This window comes from Callithrix jacchus, chromosome 18 (assembly GCF_049354715.1).
Source record: "Callithrix jacchus isolate 240 chromosome 18, calJac240_pri, whole genome shotgun sequence".
In the NCBI taxonomy this organism is placed as follows: domain Eukaryota; kingdom Metazoa; phylum Chordata; class Mammalia; order Primates; family Cebidae; genus Callithrix; species Callithrix jacchus.
The window spans coordinates 8,026,892-8,043,149 of NC_133519.1; the positions used below are offsets into that span (position 1 = coordinate 8,026,892).

Below are 16,258 nucleotides of genomic sequence, written 5' to 3' on the forward strand. Positions count from 1 at the left end.
TTTAGGAAGTGTTCAGCTTTCAATATTTATTACCTTTGTGTTTCATATCTCTTTTGTTTAAATTTATATAACTTAATTGTTAATAATGACTATCCTTAACAAATGACTCACAGAATTCCTGAAAATTTGGCAAACGACTCTCGCCAGCCAGTACAAACCAGCTGTAGCACATCACTGCGTGGGAGGGAAGAGAATCTGATTTAGAAAGAACATGAAAACTTTCTTGATCAATGGAGATTTGGTCCATCTTCCCCCCGGCTCCGCCCGTTCACTACACAAATCTCAGGAAAAAATAAAAGGTGTATTTGTTTGGACTATGCAAAGGAATGGTAGAATGATATTTGTTCTCTTCCATGTCAATGAGAACTAAAGAAAGAGTTAAATTTGTTCATTACAGATAAAAATAAACTGATAACAAAATCAAATCAGCCGAAAGCTTCTGTCTGGGATTTATCATGTTACTTCTCTGCTCAAATTCCTTCTACGGCTCTTCATTGCCTACCGATAAATCCTAGATTTCTTTAACATGACTTACGAAGCCTTTCATTACTGACTCCAACCCACCTAGAGACTACAACTGTTTTTACCTGAGCAGAACGTATTCTCCTTCTTTTATAATCTCCATTTCATCTATGGGAAACGTCCTTCCTCAGTTAGATGTAGTCTTGATGAACCCCTAGCATCTCATGGTCAAGGGTCAGGCTTTTTCACCCAAATGGGCCAATCAGACACTCTCTCCCTGGAATGTGAATCCTGAATAGGAGTAATGACGAAACTGAAAATTGGCTGGAATTCATTTATCTTGGCTCCTGAAGAAAAATTCACAATTAGTTTCTTCTTACCTAGATTTCCAGGGGATGTTTGGCTTCACATCTTTCAGATCATCGTTCTTCAGTCTTCCCTCAATTTGCTAAGCTACCCCAGAGTTCCTTTTATTTTTTTAAATTTAACATAGCCAAAATCATCTCTTGCTAACACAGCCCGACTAGTACACCACCTTTCTAGCCTCTCCCATTTGTCTACACATACCTGAGCCCCAGCCTTACAGAACCATTGGCCAGTCCCCAGTATGGACAGTCCTGGCAGATACTGATGAATGTCACATTGTTTCAGGACTGCTCTGTCCAGCCTTTTTCCTGTAGTCAGCTTCTTCTCATCCTACGAGAGTCAGCTCAGTTGTCTTCCTCTTTATGCAATTTTACAAACTTCCCAAGAAAAGTCAGTTGCTCCCACTTCTGTGGTCTCTCAGTACTTCTGTGCCCATTCTGTCATAGCACTTGCCAAATCATTGGATTTACTTGCCTTTCTCCCATCTGACTGCAAGCAATGTTAGGACAGAGATTTTATCCTATATCACTGAATGCTCAGTACTTGGCACAGTGCCCGGAACGTTGTAATGTTTGCTGAATGAATGAATGATTCCTGAAACATCTCCCAGGGCAGGAAGAAGATAATCAGCCAAGTACTCCCCAGCAGTGGAGCAAGCTGACACTACAGAGACATGTATCTGAGGGAGAGGTTCCCTGAAGGTCCCAGGAGTTTCCAGCTTGAAACAAAGCAAACTTTCTTTGTCACAAATAAAGGAAGAAAAAGATATTTTCATATGAATCACTGGATGTTGTCACCTAGCACAACCCTGGAAGCCACATATTAAAGACGCTGTCCCCCAGAGCATCCTTGGAAGCCTTGTGATGAAGTCGTCAGTTTTTGGATGGTTGTAGATCAGAGGGCTTCCTACCCTGCCAATTTCCATTAATTGGACTTTTAGACCTTACATGAAATGAAAAATAAACGTTTATTGTATTAATCCACTCAGATGTCAAGATTTAATCTGTTCTAGTGTCTAGCATTATCTATTACACACCTAACCAAAGGGTACATTGAGGTTAGGTGTGATTATAACAAAAACCTAAAATATGTGGCTTAACAGTCAGAGAGTGGTAAAGAAACAAAAATCAAAGCCTACAAAGATGCAGACCCAGGTTTGAGCCATGCAACTATTTAATAAAAATATTACCTGTGATGACCTGTGTATTCGTTGTATATTGCTGTGTAGCAAATCACTCCAAAATGTACTGGCTTAAAACAACAAACATATATTATCCCTCACAGTTTCTGTAGGTCAGGAATTCTAGAGCAGCTTGGGGGTCTCTCGGAAGACTGCAGTCAAATATAGGTGGGACCTTCGGTTATCAAAGGTTTGACCAGGATGGTAGGATCCACTCATTCACACAACTCATGACTATCAAGTTAATGCTGGCAAGTGGTTTCTCTCCACTTGGGCCCCGCTATGGGGCTGCCTGAGTGTCCTTATGACCCAGTAGCTGGTTTCCCCCAGAGAAAGTGATTCAAGAGGCCAAAGCAGAAACTTCCGTGTCTTTTACGGCCTCACCTTGGAAGAAGTCACGTGCCATCAGTTCATCGTATTCCGTTGGTCATTTTCTTTCAGACTGCCCTGACCACCGTGGAGAGAATAAACTAGAAAGAAGCAAGATTTAAGACAAAGACATCAATTTTGGCTCTTTTTTCTGTTTCATTGATTTCATTGTACGTGTAATATCATTGTAATCTGCTCTAAATGCTTCTGTTCAGTTGTCACCATAAAGGAAGCCCTCATCCGAGGATAATGTGTGGTCATGACCCCATTGGCCAGGACAGTTTTTGTGTCCTCTTTTTTTCTTTTCCTACAGCATCTGTTTTTCTCTGACACTCAGCTTTCCTGAAAACTGTTTAGTGTTTCTAATTCATCCACGTTTTCCAGTTGTATTTTTCTTTCTCATCTGCTGCAGTTTTCATCTTTAAACTAGCTAGATCTGTAGATGGAAGAAACAATGAGGTACCTCCAAAATTGAGTTAGGTCAGTACAACCCAGAGAAAACGATGAGATGAGATCAACACAAGTGACCTGAGCCAATGGAATATAACTTAACAATAAAAAACATCTCCATCATAACTCCAAGGCAGCCATCATGACAAGGAATGTCCTTATGATACCACAAAAATAGTTCATCTCTGTAAGCTCTCTCAGATCAGAAGGTCAACTTTCTCCAGTTTTTTTTCATAACTGTATCAGAGTGAGGCACTATATTCTAGGACAACTCCATATTTTTCTTGAATTACAGATTACTTGTCTTCCTGTAAGTATTTTTTAGAAATTTACTTATCTCTAAGATTTTAAGTATTCTCACCACAAAAATAAGTATCTGAGGATTCTTCTTTACATTTTTATTAATTCTGTTGACCTAACTTTACTGTGTCTACTCAGGTCCTATACCTATTCTGGGACAGATGAGACTCTCGGTTTTATAGATAAGTAATAGATAGGGAACACAACAACAACTAGACAGAGAATAACCTGGAGTCTGTGGGAAGTTTCAGAGACATGAGAAGAAAACGATAAACACCAAAAGAACAGCATAATTTCAAAAGATCTTTACTTAAAAATAAAAATTTATTTATTTAAAATCTGTATTGTACTCTTGAAAAAAGGTTAAAGAATACATGGACTCTATAAAATAATACATGAAACACAAGATAATAAAGTGCTAGACTGAATTGTAAGAAGAGGTGGCAGAGTTAGCAAACAATGCCACAGCAGAATTTAAGAATCAAAAGCAGAATTAGCAATATATAAGACCAAATCAATTCTGTAAAGATTCAATATCAGAAACTCTCCCAAATGCCAAAAGAACGAACAGAGCTAAAAATTGTCAAAGAGCCCGCCGGGCGCGGTGGCTCAAGCCTGTAATCCCAGCACTTTGGGAGGCCGAGGCGGGTGGATCATGAGGTCAAGAGATCGAGACCATCCTGGTCAACATGGTGAAACCCCGTCTCTACTAAAAATACAAAAAATTACCTGGGCATGGTGGCGCGTGCCTGTAATCCCAGCTACTCAGGAGGATGAGGCAGGAGAATTGCCTGAACCCAGGAGGTGGAGGTTGTGGTGAGCCGAGATCGCGCCATTGCACTCCAGCCTGGGTAACAAGAGCGAAACTGTGTCTCAAAAAACAAACAAAAAAAAATGGTCAAAGAAGAAATAATAGATACGGAGGAAAGACAATAAAAATCCAACACATAGATATCGATGCTCCAGGAGAAAAGTCAGGACAAGTGAACCAACCATAAGCTCTAAAGATATAAGGAAATTTCCTTGAGCTGATAAAAGACCTGAAATTGCAAACTGGAAGGGACTCATCATGCACCAGGGAAAAAAATCTAGATAAATTTTGATTTGCAAGTATAAAGACATAATTATATAATTTAGAGATGTAAAGAAACAACCCCTGCCGTGGTTTTTGTGCCACTGAACAGTGGTGCTTCACATTCTTGTCCGCTTGTGAACACAGAGTAGGGTCATACCTCTCTCTTTAGGGAGGCGAGGCTTCCTTGAAGATAATAGACATTTCAAATGTCAACTGCTGAAAAGAGAAAGATTTTAAGATGAGAAAAGAGAATTTGGAAAGTGGACCTTAAACAGGAATGGGAGGGAATTCCTTTCTCTGAGCCTCATTCTCTTGAGTGTGCAAAGAGTCACAATATGCTCACCAGTGCTTCCAAAATAATAAGGGAAAATGGTATCTGCCATAGGGAGGCAAGCTAGGAACTAAGATGGGGAGTTAATGAGTTAATGGATGTCAAGATCTTAAAACAGTACCTGGCACATAGTAAGCACTCCACAAATGTTAGCTAGCAACACCTTCATGATTATCACTCTATGTGATAGGATTACTGTAATCTAGCATAGTATTAGTATTAGTATTATTTGAGACAGTCTTGCTCTGTTGCCCAGGCTGGAGTACAGTGACACTATCTCAGCTCACTGCAGCCTCCACCTCTCAAGTTCAAGCAATTCTCCTGCCTCAGCCTCCGGAGTAGCTGGGACTACAGGCTCGTCCCACCAAGCCTGGCTAATTTTTATATATTTAGTAGAGACAGGGTTTCACCATGTTGGCCAGGCTGCTCTCAAACTCCTGACCTCATGATCCACCCGCCTCAGCCTCCCAAAGTGCTGCGGTTACAGGCATGAGGCACAGCAACTGACCTAGTCTTATTATTAAATGAGGCACCTTAGACTCAGCTTTGATAGAGATTTAAGAGAAGAGTTTATGTGGTCTGGAGGAGTAAAGGAGAGAGATTCCTCCTCTCCCTCAGATGCCACTGTTGGGCATGGGGATGAGTAATAGCTCAAAAGGAAAAGGGAAGCTGGAATGAGCACAGGGAACCAAAACCTCAAGGCTCTCAGTTTCAGCCAGTCCTCTCAATGTGGCAATAGTCCTTCTGGTGCCAACTGTGGATGAGCAGAGTGTTTATCAAGTTACTTACAAAGGGGAAAAAAAATCAGGCTGGCATCATACTTCTCCGTAACACATTAAATCTCAGAAAAGAAGAGAATATCCATAGAATATTGAGGATGAAAAACTTAAGCTGAAAACGCCACAATAAGCCAAATTTCATTCATGTGTGAAGCCAATTGAAAGGAACTCTCAATTATGCAAAATCTCACAATACCTGCAAACCCTTCTTTAAAGAAAAACTTATTTCATAACCCACTCAAGCCAAAAGAAAAGTATTTTTTGTTTTTTGGTTTTGCTCTTGTCGCCAGGCTGGAGTGCAGTGGCGCAATCTCAGCTCACTGCATCCTCCACCTCCCAGGTTCAAGTGATTCTCCTGCCTCGGCCTCACCAGTAGCTGGGATTAGAGGTGTGCGCCATTGCACCTGGCTAATTTTTGTATTATTAGTAGAAATGGGGTTTCACCATATTGGCCAGGCTGCTCTCAAATTCCTGATCTCAGGTGATCCACCCACCTTAGCCTCCCAAAGTGCTGGGATTACAGGCATGAGCCACTATGCCTGGTCAAGAGAAATATTTTTTAAACGAATTCAAGGCCGAGGACGGTGGCTTATACCTCTAATCCCAACAATTTGGGAGGCAGAGGCAGGAGGACCGCGTGAGCCCAGGAGTTTGAGACTAGCCTGGGCACATTGTGAGACCCTGTCTCTACAAAAACTTTAAAATTAGCCAGGCATGGTGGTGCCTGCCTATACTCCCAGAATGAATTAAATGCACCTATGGATAGTTACAAACAGAATACAAATATCATAAGTAATGCTTAACACAAATACATTTTTAAGTAAGTTTTAAAAGTTAGGTCAGTTGGTCAAAGGACACAAAATTTCAGTTAGATAAGAGGAGTAAGTTGAAGAGATCTATTTATACAGTATGGTGACTATAGTTAACAAGAATGCATCGCATTTTGGAAAATCTCTGAGAGTAGATTTTAAGTATTCTCACCACAAAAATAAGTATCTGAAATACTACATAATGCTAATTAACTCGATTGAGCTATTCCACAATGTATACATATTTCAAAACATCGTTTTGTACATGACAAATTTATGTAATTGTTATTTATTAATTAATTGGCTCCCAGATTCCTCCTGGGAGTCACTTTCCGAAATCCCAAGTCCACTGGTCTACATTAGAGTTTATGAATCTACATTTCAAATAAGCTTCCCAAGGCGTTACAGAATCACACTTTGAAGAAAACTGCACCTCTTCATTTTCTAGTTATCAAGTATAGATACTGTCCATGGGACTAGTGGAAAATAAACACTTTTCCTTTGAATACTTGTGGTTTCCTGTCCAACTTACACTGGTGACTTAGTGGGGTACACAGGGGAGTTCAGAGACTCAGGAACCTGGCAAAGTGGGGAAAGCTTTAAGAGAGGATGTCTGTCCACGAAGGGAGGGAGCTGGAGTAGGATGCCATGGAAGTGGTGATGTCCTATGTCTCAAAAGATACCAGACTCACAACTGCATGTGAATCTACAGCTATACCACAATAAGTAAAAAGTTTCAAAAGAAAATCCCTAACAGAGATCACCCAACCACTGGCATGGGCAGGTGCTATGTATGTGCATGGAGAAGAGGTACTAGGGTGTTTCCCAGGGATCTAGTGTTAGTGTCAACTCCTGGACCCAATCCTTCGCATTAATTTGGAGAAAGCAGGTGAAATAGCTGTCAGGATGTGGATGGTGCTGGGAAGTGTGAGAGGACAGTTGTGCACACTGCAGTTGCCATGAAAAAGGGCGGTAAAGTGGTTGGGAGCAAACACTCGCCCAAAGGACACAGACTGATCATCTCCTCAATCGACTCTTTATAGCACATCTATGGGGCTGGCTGTCGATCTCTGGATGAGTGGCAAACAATGGCTAGTAGTTATGAACATGACATGTTTTGAAAACCTCCCTTGGAAACAGCACAAACTGGCGACCCAGGGCCCAAATGGTTTCACGGTCCATGAAGGCAGAACCAAAAGATCTCAGTATTCTAAGAGGATGGCAGCAGCTGGAGGGATCAGGAGAATATTACCAGCAGTAGAGACGGGAGGATGAGCCATTCCAGTGTCAGAGTCCACCATCACCAGTAGACTTGCTTTGAGAAGAGAGTTAATTGGATACTAAATGCAGCGTGTAGGTTTCTAGAGACATTCCTCAATCAAAATCAATCAAAAGCAGTCCCTTGAATCACCCAGGCCTCTCCTTTACCTGGACACAAGTGGTACAGTAGAGAGAATTCTGAACAGTATCACCCAAAGCTTTGCACAGGCCTTAGACCTGTAGGCACTGCACACCTTTCTATGCTATTCCAGGTTACTAAGACTCTGATCCCCACTGTGCACCCCAGTAAGCCACCAAGGTAAACTGCTTGCCTTGATAGGCTCTCTCAGCATTCTGCACTATCACACAATCCTGACTGTCAGGTGCTGCTATGTGGAAATCTACCTGCTTCCCGAATAGATATAGCCAGGACACGAAGTTCTCTGGTTTATGACACTCCCATAGTAGAGCTGCCTCCACAGCTCCTTGAACTTCTGGATCAGGGATTGACATCTCACAGGTAGTTGGTATGACAGAGTTCAATCCAATGAAAGGAAGACACGTTCCCTTGTGTATAATGAATCTGCGGGTCACTTATTCAAACTGTAATAGTCGGAACTCAGAAGCCGGATGTCAGGTCCCCTCAGGATTGTCCTTCTTGGTCTTAACTGTAGCCACTCCTACATACAGTGATTTCCTGGACTGGAGCCAGTTTGCAGAACTATGAGACTACAGGAACTACAAAGACTAGATGGCCCCACGTCGGCGGCAGAATAAGCACCACAGCAATGCATTAAGCCTACATGAAATGAGTGTTGAATGAATGAAGTAGCGACTCAGTGTATATTTGATCCACTGCAACATGATGGGAAGAGGGAAGAGGGAGTTTCTTCCTAAAATAATCCTTCTTCAGACTCTAAAAGAACTGATCCTTGTTTTGCGTTAAAATCTATCTTCATTTAACTTCCAGTCCTTTGCCCTACAGATAACTCTCGGGGCCACATCAGTTCTCCCCATTCTTTCACATGAAGACAGATGTCATGTTCGGAGTCACCTCTCTTCGCCTCCTTCCACCAGCCCTTATCTGGCAGTTCACCTTTGAGCGAGCTCCAAAATTCTACGTATAATCTCTTAAAAGTGTGGTACACGGATTGCAGTACTCCACGTGTGGCCTGACTAGTATGCAGCACGTTATCACCCCGTTTCTACAGACGGCGTGCTTTTCGTTGTTGTCACAGAAATGTATTTGTTAGTTATATTTGTTAATGTCTCATCTGCCTTTCCCGCCTTCCCTCACTTTGTGCAGTCACATTTGTCGAGTCAAGTAAAAGTAATAACATTTAGGACACAATGCCTGACTTACTATAATTACCATTATTATCTTATCAGCTATGATCATTACAAAACAGAATTAGCACTTAGCTCTCAAGCCCTACCTCCTTCAGCCTCAGAAATGATGCTGCATTGCGCCGCATCTGCTTCCCGTTTCGCCCCTAATTAAGCCCCGCCCCTAATTAAGCGCTGGCCCTGAGACCTAAGCGTCCGCCCCACCCACCACGCCGAGCCCGAGGCGGGAAGCTCTAGAGGTAGCCGCTGATTGGCTGGCTGGGGCGCAGCTTGATGGCGTCGGGCTTGCGAGCCGCTGTCCTGGTTGCGGCACCTGGGCGAAGGCCGCCTGAGTGACGGGGCCTGTGGCCCCAGCGTGCCGTGGCCTCGGGGAATGGGAAGTGGAGGCAGGAGTCCTCCCTACACTTCGCGATGAGTTTCCTGATCGACTCCAGCATCATGGTTACCTCCCAGGTGAGTCACCGCCTCCCGCCCCGACACCCGTCAGCCTCCCTTTGCCGAATTGCCCCCTCGGGTCCTCCTTGGTGCGGGCTGATCCCGGGTCTCGCTCCCCCCACGCAGCCTGCACCCGTCACTCCGGGACCCAGAGCGCGAAGAGGGTGTGAGATTGGCTGCGTCCGGTTCCCTCAGCCCCGGCTATCGAGAGGCTGGCCTGCGGCCGTCCGCGGCCCCACCCGGCCTCCATCCCCGGAATTTCAGTCCACTTTAGGAAGGGATCCGGGTCCGCCGGCCTCCACGCTAAGAGCCGGCACCGCCAGCCGAGGCGGCGGCCCTCGGAGCTGCTCGAAGCTTCCGGGCTGCGCCGCGGGCCCTGGACGGGGGAGGCGTGTGTGGTTCCGGGCGCGGGGCATGCGGCGCGCCAATCAGGGCTGGATACTGGGGCGCGTCAGTGCGGGCTTTGCTGTTAGATGTCACATCCTGAATCCTGGTATGGAGACATTTCCTGCTTCAAAATACCAATACAAGGTTATGCCGATACTTAAAAGTATCAGGTTTTGTTTTTGCGCTGACACCTCATCCTTTATCCTCTGCTTAATTACTCACCCTTTTCGGATGTTTTTCTGACCCTCATTTCTTCTCCATTGGACACCTTCATTTATTTGTACAATCAACATTTATCGACCATTCTATAAAGCTCTGAGCGTACAAACATGTAAGACATTGCTCAGTAGAAGCTTCGTCTAGTGAGCCTCTTGCTTTTACCGTGTCATCCATTGTGAATCTGTGTTTTCTTCCTAGCATTTAGCGTGGCACTGGCATCATTTATGTATGTGTTTATGATTTTATTTTTTGAGATCCTGCCTTGTTCATAGCTGTATCCCCACTTCAAGTGCAGGCATTCAATAAATAATTGTTGGCCAACTTAACATTTGTGAAGCTCAGACTACCTATTGACCTTTTTCCCTTCTTCTTTCTAATAATCTAAAGATGGTTTTTTGTTGTTGTTTTTACTTGTTCTCTCAAATGGCAAATGAGAAATAGTTACCTTTTGGGGCTTAAAGTGAACTAAATTTTTCTTCTTTGATTCCGTTTTTATATTGCTTCATCCTAGTACTCAGGTCCGTAGAGCGGAGCATTGTCCTTTTTTCAAAAACTTTTAAAATACTTAAAATATGAAAGAAGAAAAAGCCATCCATAATCCTACCACTGTAATGTAATTTTTTAAAATTTTTTAAATGACCACCTTTTCTATAGTTTTCATAATTATTGTTTTTAATTGGCTGCATAGTATTCAAATGTATTAATGTTAAAAAAAAACACCTGGACATGTAACTCTTCTGCTTAAAATCTTTCTAAGACTACCCAGTGCCCTTAGTGACAACTCAGGGTTGTTTTTAACTCTAGTACTAATTTAAGGGGAAAAAAAAAACACACACACACAATAGTTAATTCGCTTTTTTTTTTTTTTTTTTTTTTGAGACGGAGTTTCGCTCTTGTTACCCAGACTGGAGTGCAATGGCGCGATCTCAGCTCACCGCAACCTCCGCCTTCTGGGTTCAAGCAATTCTCCTGCCTCACCCTCCCGAGTAGCTGGGACTACAGGCACGTGCCACCATGCCCAGCTAATTTTTGTATTTTTAGTAGAGACGGGGTTTCACCTCATTGACCAGGATGGTCTCGATCTCTTGACCTCGTGATCCACCCGCCTCGGCCTCCCAAAGTGCTGGGATTATAGGCGTGAGCCACCGCGCCCGGCCAATTAGCTTTTTTTCATTAGAATAAAGAATATCAGTAGAGAATTGGCTTTGCGTCTTCATAGAATTAAAAAAATAATTAAAAAACAAAAAAGAAAATCAGCTTTGCATTGCAGCCTCTGAGATTTTTAGCATGGAATAATTGATACATTGAACCAAGGAAGTGGCTTTCTAATCTTGTGTGCCTTATAATCATAGACTTTTACTTCACTCATGCATCCGTAGGCAGTAATTGTTAAACCTGCTCTTTACAAACGCGGAGGAAAGACCCAACGACTCCTTTGCATGGAATGTTCTCTGTTCAAATATTTATGCGGCTACTTTATCATCATTTCGGTTTTAGTAAGAATGTCACTGTAGAAAGGTTTTACCTGATACCCTGCCCACAGCCAAAGTAGCTTTCCTTTTCGGGTGCCTTATTCCTCATTTCCATGTTTTATTTTCTTCTTGGCATCTATTACTGTTGTTCATGTGTTTTTTATCCGTCCGTGAAGATACTGTCTTTCTTGTTCTCTCCCGTGTTCTCCGGCATCTAGATCAGTTGCAGGCACATAGTAGAATTATAATGAATATTTATTTAATAAAAAGCACCTGTCTGTAGAAGTGTAGTTACCTTGGAAATACCACCACTGCCCCCTCTGCACCGCGCCCCCTGGACCTGAATTTTTACTGTTTTGTATTAACTGAAAGGTTCATTTCAAATGAAATCTGAAATCAGAGGTCACCTATTGAAGCTTGTTCACAGTGCCACAGGACAAAGTTCAAACTCCTTTATGTGGCTTTTCAGATCCCTTATTGATAGGACCCCAGCTCTTATCAGGTCCCTTATTGATGGGACCCTGGCTCTTCCCTCTTCAGCTGTGGCTCTCACCATTTTCTTCTTCAGACTTCCTCAGCTTTTTTTTTAGTTTCTTAAACTTGGCCATGCAGGCTGTGGTGCCTCCAGATTTCCGCACGGTCTGTGTTCTCTTTCTGGGCCTTTTCCTCACATACCTCCCTTCTTTCAGCCTTCAGATCTCAACTTGAACATCCAAGAGGCTTCCTCTAGACTGGACTAGATGACCCTGTACAGACTGTCATAGTGCCCTTCACCCACTTCCCCTGTCACAGCACTACCTACCACGTTGTTTTGGTAGATTGTCTCCTCCATCGATTAGAAAGTCCTTGAGAACAGCATTCATGCTCTCTTGTTTGCCGTTCTATCCCTTGGACCTGGCACATATTAGGCACTAATAAATATTTGTTCAATGATTAAAAGGCTGAATAAATGATCCAAGAAAGGTGTCTTTTATAGTTAATTCTTTAATAACTATCTTGCTGATGGCCATCGTTTTTTTTTTTTTAACTGTAGCTAATTTTCAACCCAGAGGTCATTTTTATAAAAGCAACTGTTATCTAACTCATGTTTTGAGCTCTCTATACAGTGCTAAGACTTATCAGTTCCAGAGCACACTCTTAAGTCCTAAGGTCAAGACTCAACTCTGTACAATTCTGAAAATATTGTCTCATTTTTAATAAGCTATGTGCCTCCCATTTTATTTGCAAAGCTGTTTGAAATTGCATTTTGCTTCTGCGTTCTTTTTGGATCCTCTATAATCTTCCCAGAATTTGTGTTTATCTTGGATGTAATGAATTCTTCAGCTACATTTGCGTGTGTGTGTGTGTGTGTGTGTGTGTGTGTGGTTTAAAAGTCTTTTTTTTTTCAACTTTTATTTTACTTTATTTTATTTTAGATTTGGTACATGTGCTGGGTATATTGTGAGAACTGAGGTTTGGGGTACAAATGATCCAGTCACCCAGGTACTGAGCATAGTACTTAATAATCATAGTACTCAAAAACTCAGTAATTAGTTTTTCAACCCTTACCCCTTCTCCCTGCCCCAAGTAGTCTCCAGTTTCTATTTTTGCCGTCTTTATGTTGGTGAGTACTCAATATTTAGCTCCCACTTAAAACTGAGAACATGTGATATTTGGTTTTCTGTTCTTGAGTTAAAATTTGCGTAGTATGATGACCTCTAACTATCTAGAGACCTCTATCTATGTTGTTGCAAAGGACATAATTTTGCTCTGAAAGTCTTTTTAAGCTTTCTTTGTCAATGTGAAAGGAGGCCACAATGAAATATTAAAGGTATATGTCTGTTTCTGTTTTCTTCCATTCCCGTCGCCATCATATAAACTTAGAGTTTTTGCTTGTTTTCTCTTCCTTGTCTAAAGTCCCATTTTACAGCGATTTTGGTGATTTCTTTTTAATCATCCATTTCTACTATACATATCACTCTCAGTCCTAACTGCCCACTTCTCTATCTTCATAAGTCATATAAATATGGTCTCTAAATTCTGAATTTTCATCTGTCTCCATGGTAATTATTTATAACAGCCAAAGGATATCCTGGACATTTTCTCCTAATCATTTTGACCCTTTCCTTTTCTACTTGATCTAGATGCTTGGATTCAACTTTCTTTCTTTCTTTTTTTTTTGAGACAGAGTTTCACTCTCATGGAGCAAAACTCCCAGGTTGGAGTGCAGTGCCGTTATCTTGGCTCACCACAGCCTCCACCTCCTGGGTTCAGTCGATTTTCTTGCCTCAGCTTCCTGAGTAGCTGGTATTACAGGCACCTACCACCACGCCCAGTTAATTTTTGTACTTTTAGTAGAGATGGAGTTTTGCCATGTTGGCCCGGCTGGTTTTGAACTCCTGACCTCAGGTGATCCGCCCGCCTTGGCCTCCCAAAGTGCTGGTATTACAGGTGTGAGCCACTGCACCCGGCCCCAGCTGACACCTCTTGTTTGTTTACCTTCATATATAGGTCCACACTTGGATCACTGCTATAGTCTAATACTAATACAGAGGCCTGAAGTCTGCTGTAGAAAATCACACAGCTCTGTAACTTGCCAACGCCATGAGTTTAACCCTCAGCTCACTGAATTATTCTTTTTCTTGACTTTACTCAGCTACTTGTTTCATTCCCCTTAAAGTCTCTCTGAATCTTTGTCACTCTCCTCAAAGCCCCCTTTTCCATACCCACCTCTCTTACTCTTAGCAGATGACCGTGCCTCGTACTTACTCAACAAAAGTGAAGCCAAAAGATATGACCTCCTACTATTAATACTGCCTGCATTTTCATCCGAAAGGTTATCTGTATTCACAACCATTCCTACCTCCTTTCGTCCCATTTCCTCCCAGTAGAAAACGTGGTTCCTCTACTCCGGTTTAAGGCCATTCTACCTACCTTTGATCTTAGAGTAGGCTGCTCTGAGGTGGTTAAAAGCACAGATTTTCTAGATAGACTCAATAAGAGCTGAAAAAAATATGAAGAAAACAAAAACAAAAACACAGATTTTGGAGTCAAACAGGCTTCAGTTCATTCTTGATTCTGACACTTACTATAAATTGGTTAACTTCTTGAACCTCATCTATCTCTGTGAAAATAGGACAATCAAACCCGCCTTACTGGGTTTTGATCATTTTCATGAGAGTATAATGCTAAGTGCTAATTAGAGGGCCTGGAATATAGTAAATGCTCAGTGAAAGTTAGCTGGTGACAATAATAATAAATAATAGTATTGTCAGTTCATCCTTTAGAATTGCATCATCCTTCTCATCTTTCTTTCCTTCCTTTACTGCTTTCTTCCCCCTTGGCCAATAAACTTTCCCTTAAGTCCACATTCTTCTCTAGCCTATTGCCTAATGTTTTCTTGTTTCTCATTCCTTGCTCTCCCTAGAGTAATTTGCATTTACTATCCCCACTGCTCCCGTTCATTCTAACCTGCTAACACTGGTTCCTGCCTCTACCTCCCCATTCAAACTGTTGCCTTATCCTCTAGTGTTTTCCTCTTGGCACATTGCTCTCCTCACTCTAGATACTATTCCCAGGTGATCTCATGTACTTTGGTAGTTTCAGCTCGTAGGTATATCTTACATGCCTTCACAATCTTTCTTTTATTCACATGCTTGCTGGATATCTTGACCCATCTTGCTGGCTGTCCCTCAGGCCCTTAGTGTGTTCAAAACTGAGCTCATTATTTCCCATCCTCTGCCCCCTTTCCTAAATCTCTTCTTCCTCCAATATTCTTTATAGAAATTGGGTAGCTTCACTCTTCAACTCATATTCCAAACTAGTCATCCCTGACTTCTCTCTGCTGATTTTACCTTCTAAACAGTTCTCAGATCTGTTGTCTCCTCTCCTGTCACCAAATGTCTTAATTCAGGGCTTTATCATCTTTCTTCTGAACTCCCATATCACGTTTCCATAATGTTTCTCCTCCTACAATGTTGTTTCCTTCAAATGTGTCTTCCACACAGCCACCATACTGCTCTGCATGACATATCAGACAACCGTCACCACCTTAGACTGTAATCTAAGCTCCTTAGGGTGGCCTTCGGAGCTCTTAGTGATTGGACATCCACTCCTCCTGTCTAGCCTCATTTTTAACCGCTTCCTTCTTTGAATTCCATCTTCTAGCAGCACCAAACCATGTGTAGTTTCCGGCATATACCATGCCATTAACTCTGTGCCTTTACTCATGCCCTTTGCTATCTGGAAAGTCCTGTCCCCCTACCCCACCACCAGTCTTTTCTCTACCTGATTTGTTTATTTGTTCATTTGTTTTGTTTTGAGACAGGGGCTTGCTCTGTCCCCCAGGCTGGATTGCAGTGACATGCTCACGGCTCATTGTAGCCTCCACCTGCCAGGCTCAAGTGGCCCTTCCACCTCAGCCTCCCCATCAGCTGGAACTACAGGCATGCACTACCAAAAATTAGCTTAGTTAATTTTTGTTATTTTTTGTAGAGATGGGGTTTCATCATCCTGCCCAAGCTGGTCTTGAACTCTAGGCTCAAGCGATCCACCCGCCTTGGCCTCTCAAAAGTGCTGGAATTACAGGCACAAGCCACTATGTCCAGCCTCCATACCTGATTCTTACTTATCCTTTGAGAGGGTGGTTTTTAATATGTTAGGGGTGGTGGAAACCTTTGAGTGTGTGACGAATACCTTGGAATACACATAATCCCAAAATTTGCATACAATATCAGGTTTTAACCCCAAATTAAAACTTCCTTCAGCTCAGGCATTACCTTCTCCAGAAAATCTGCCCTAGCCCCTACAGATTGCTTTGGTCTCCCTCTTTCATGTTGTTTTACAGTATCATGTATGTATCTCTATCATTGCACATCCAGGTTATGTTATAATTATTTATGTAGTGTCTTCACTGTATTGTGAGCTTCTGGAGGGGAGTAACCGTCTTACTCATCTTTGTATCTCCAGCACCTAGCATAGCACAGGGGAATTATTACAGAAAATTGAAGATTGAATGCTGAGGAATAAACCATCTTTT

General features: G+C 42.4%; 1 protein-coding gene and 1 long non-coding RNA gene across 9 annotated transcripts in view; one reads left to right on the forward strand and one right to left on the reverse strand.

Moving 5' to 3' along the window:
• Positions 1-8,870, reverse strand: LOC103788952 (uncharacterized). Of its 2 annotated transcripts, XR_013529302.1 has the most exons (4): positions 8,818-8,870; positions 4,360-4,418; positions 2,393-2,478; positions 1-1,770 (listed from the first exon to the last, which is right to left on the reverse strand). It is a non-coding gene; the product is annotated as an uncharacterized LOC103788952 (long non-coding RNA). The 2 variants fall into 2 exon arrangements; XR_004736626.3 differs by lacking the exon at positions 1-1,770 and having other exon boundaries at positions 2,342-2,478.
• A 152-nt stretch (positions 8,871-9,022) lies between these two features.
• Positions 9,023-16,258, forward strand: part of GPR89A (G protein-coupled receptor 89A) — a 64,219-nt gene continuing 56,983 nt past the window's right edge. For 4 of the 7 annotated variants that reach the window (XM_078355451.1, XM_002759822.7, XM_035280101.3 and 1 more), the window contains exon 1: positions 9,023-9,181. Coding sequence is in view for 6 of the 7 variants with exons in the window: in XM_002759822.7 (XP_002759868.1) it covers positions 9,140-9,181 (42 nt within the window). In the remaining variant the exon portion in view is untranslated. Of the gene's footprint in view, positions 9,182-9,631; positions 9,695-16,258 lie in introns of those variants that run through there. The other 3 variants (XM_035280098.3, XM_035280099.3, XM_035280100.3) reach the window with 1 other exon arrangement.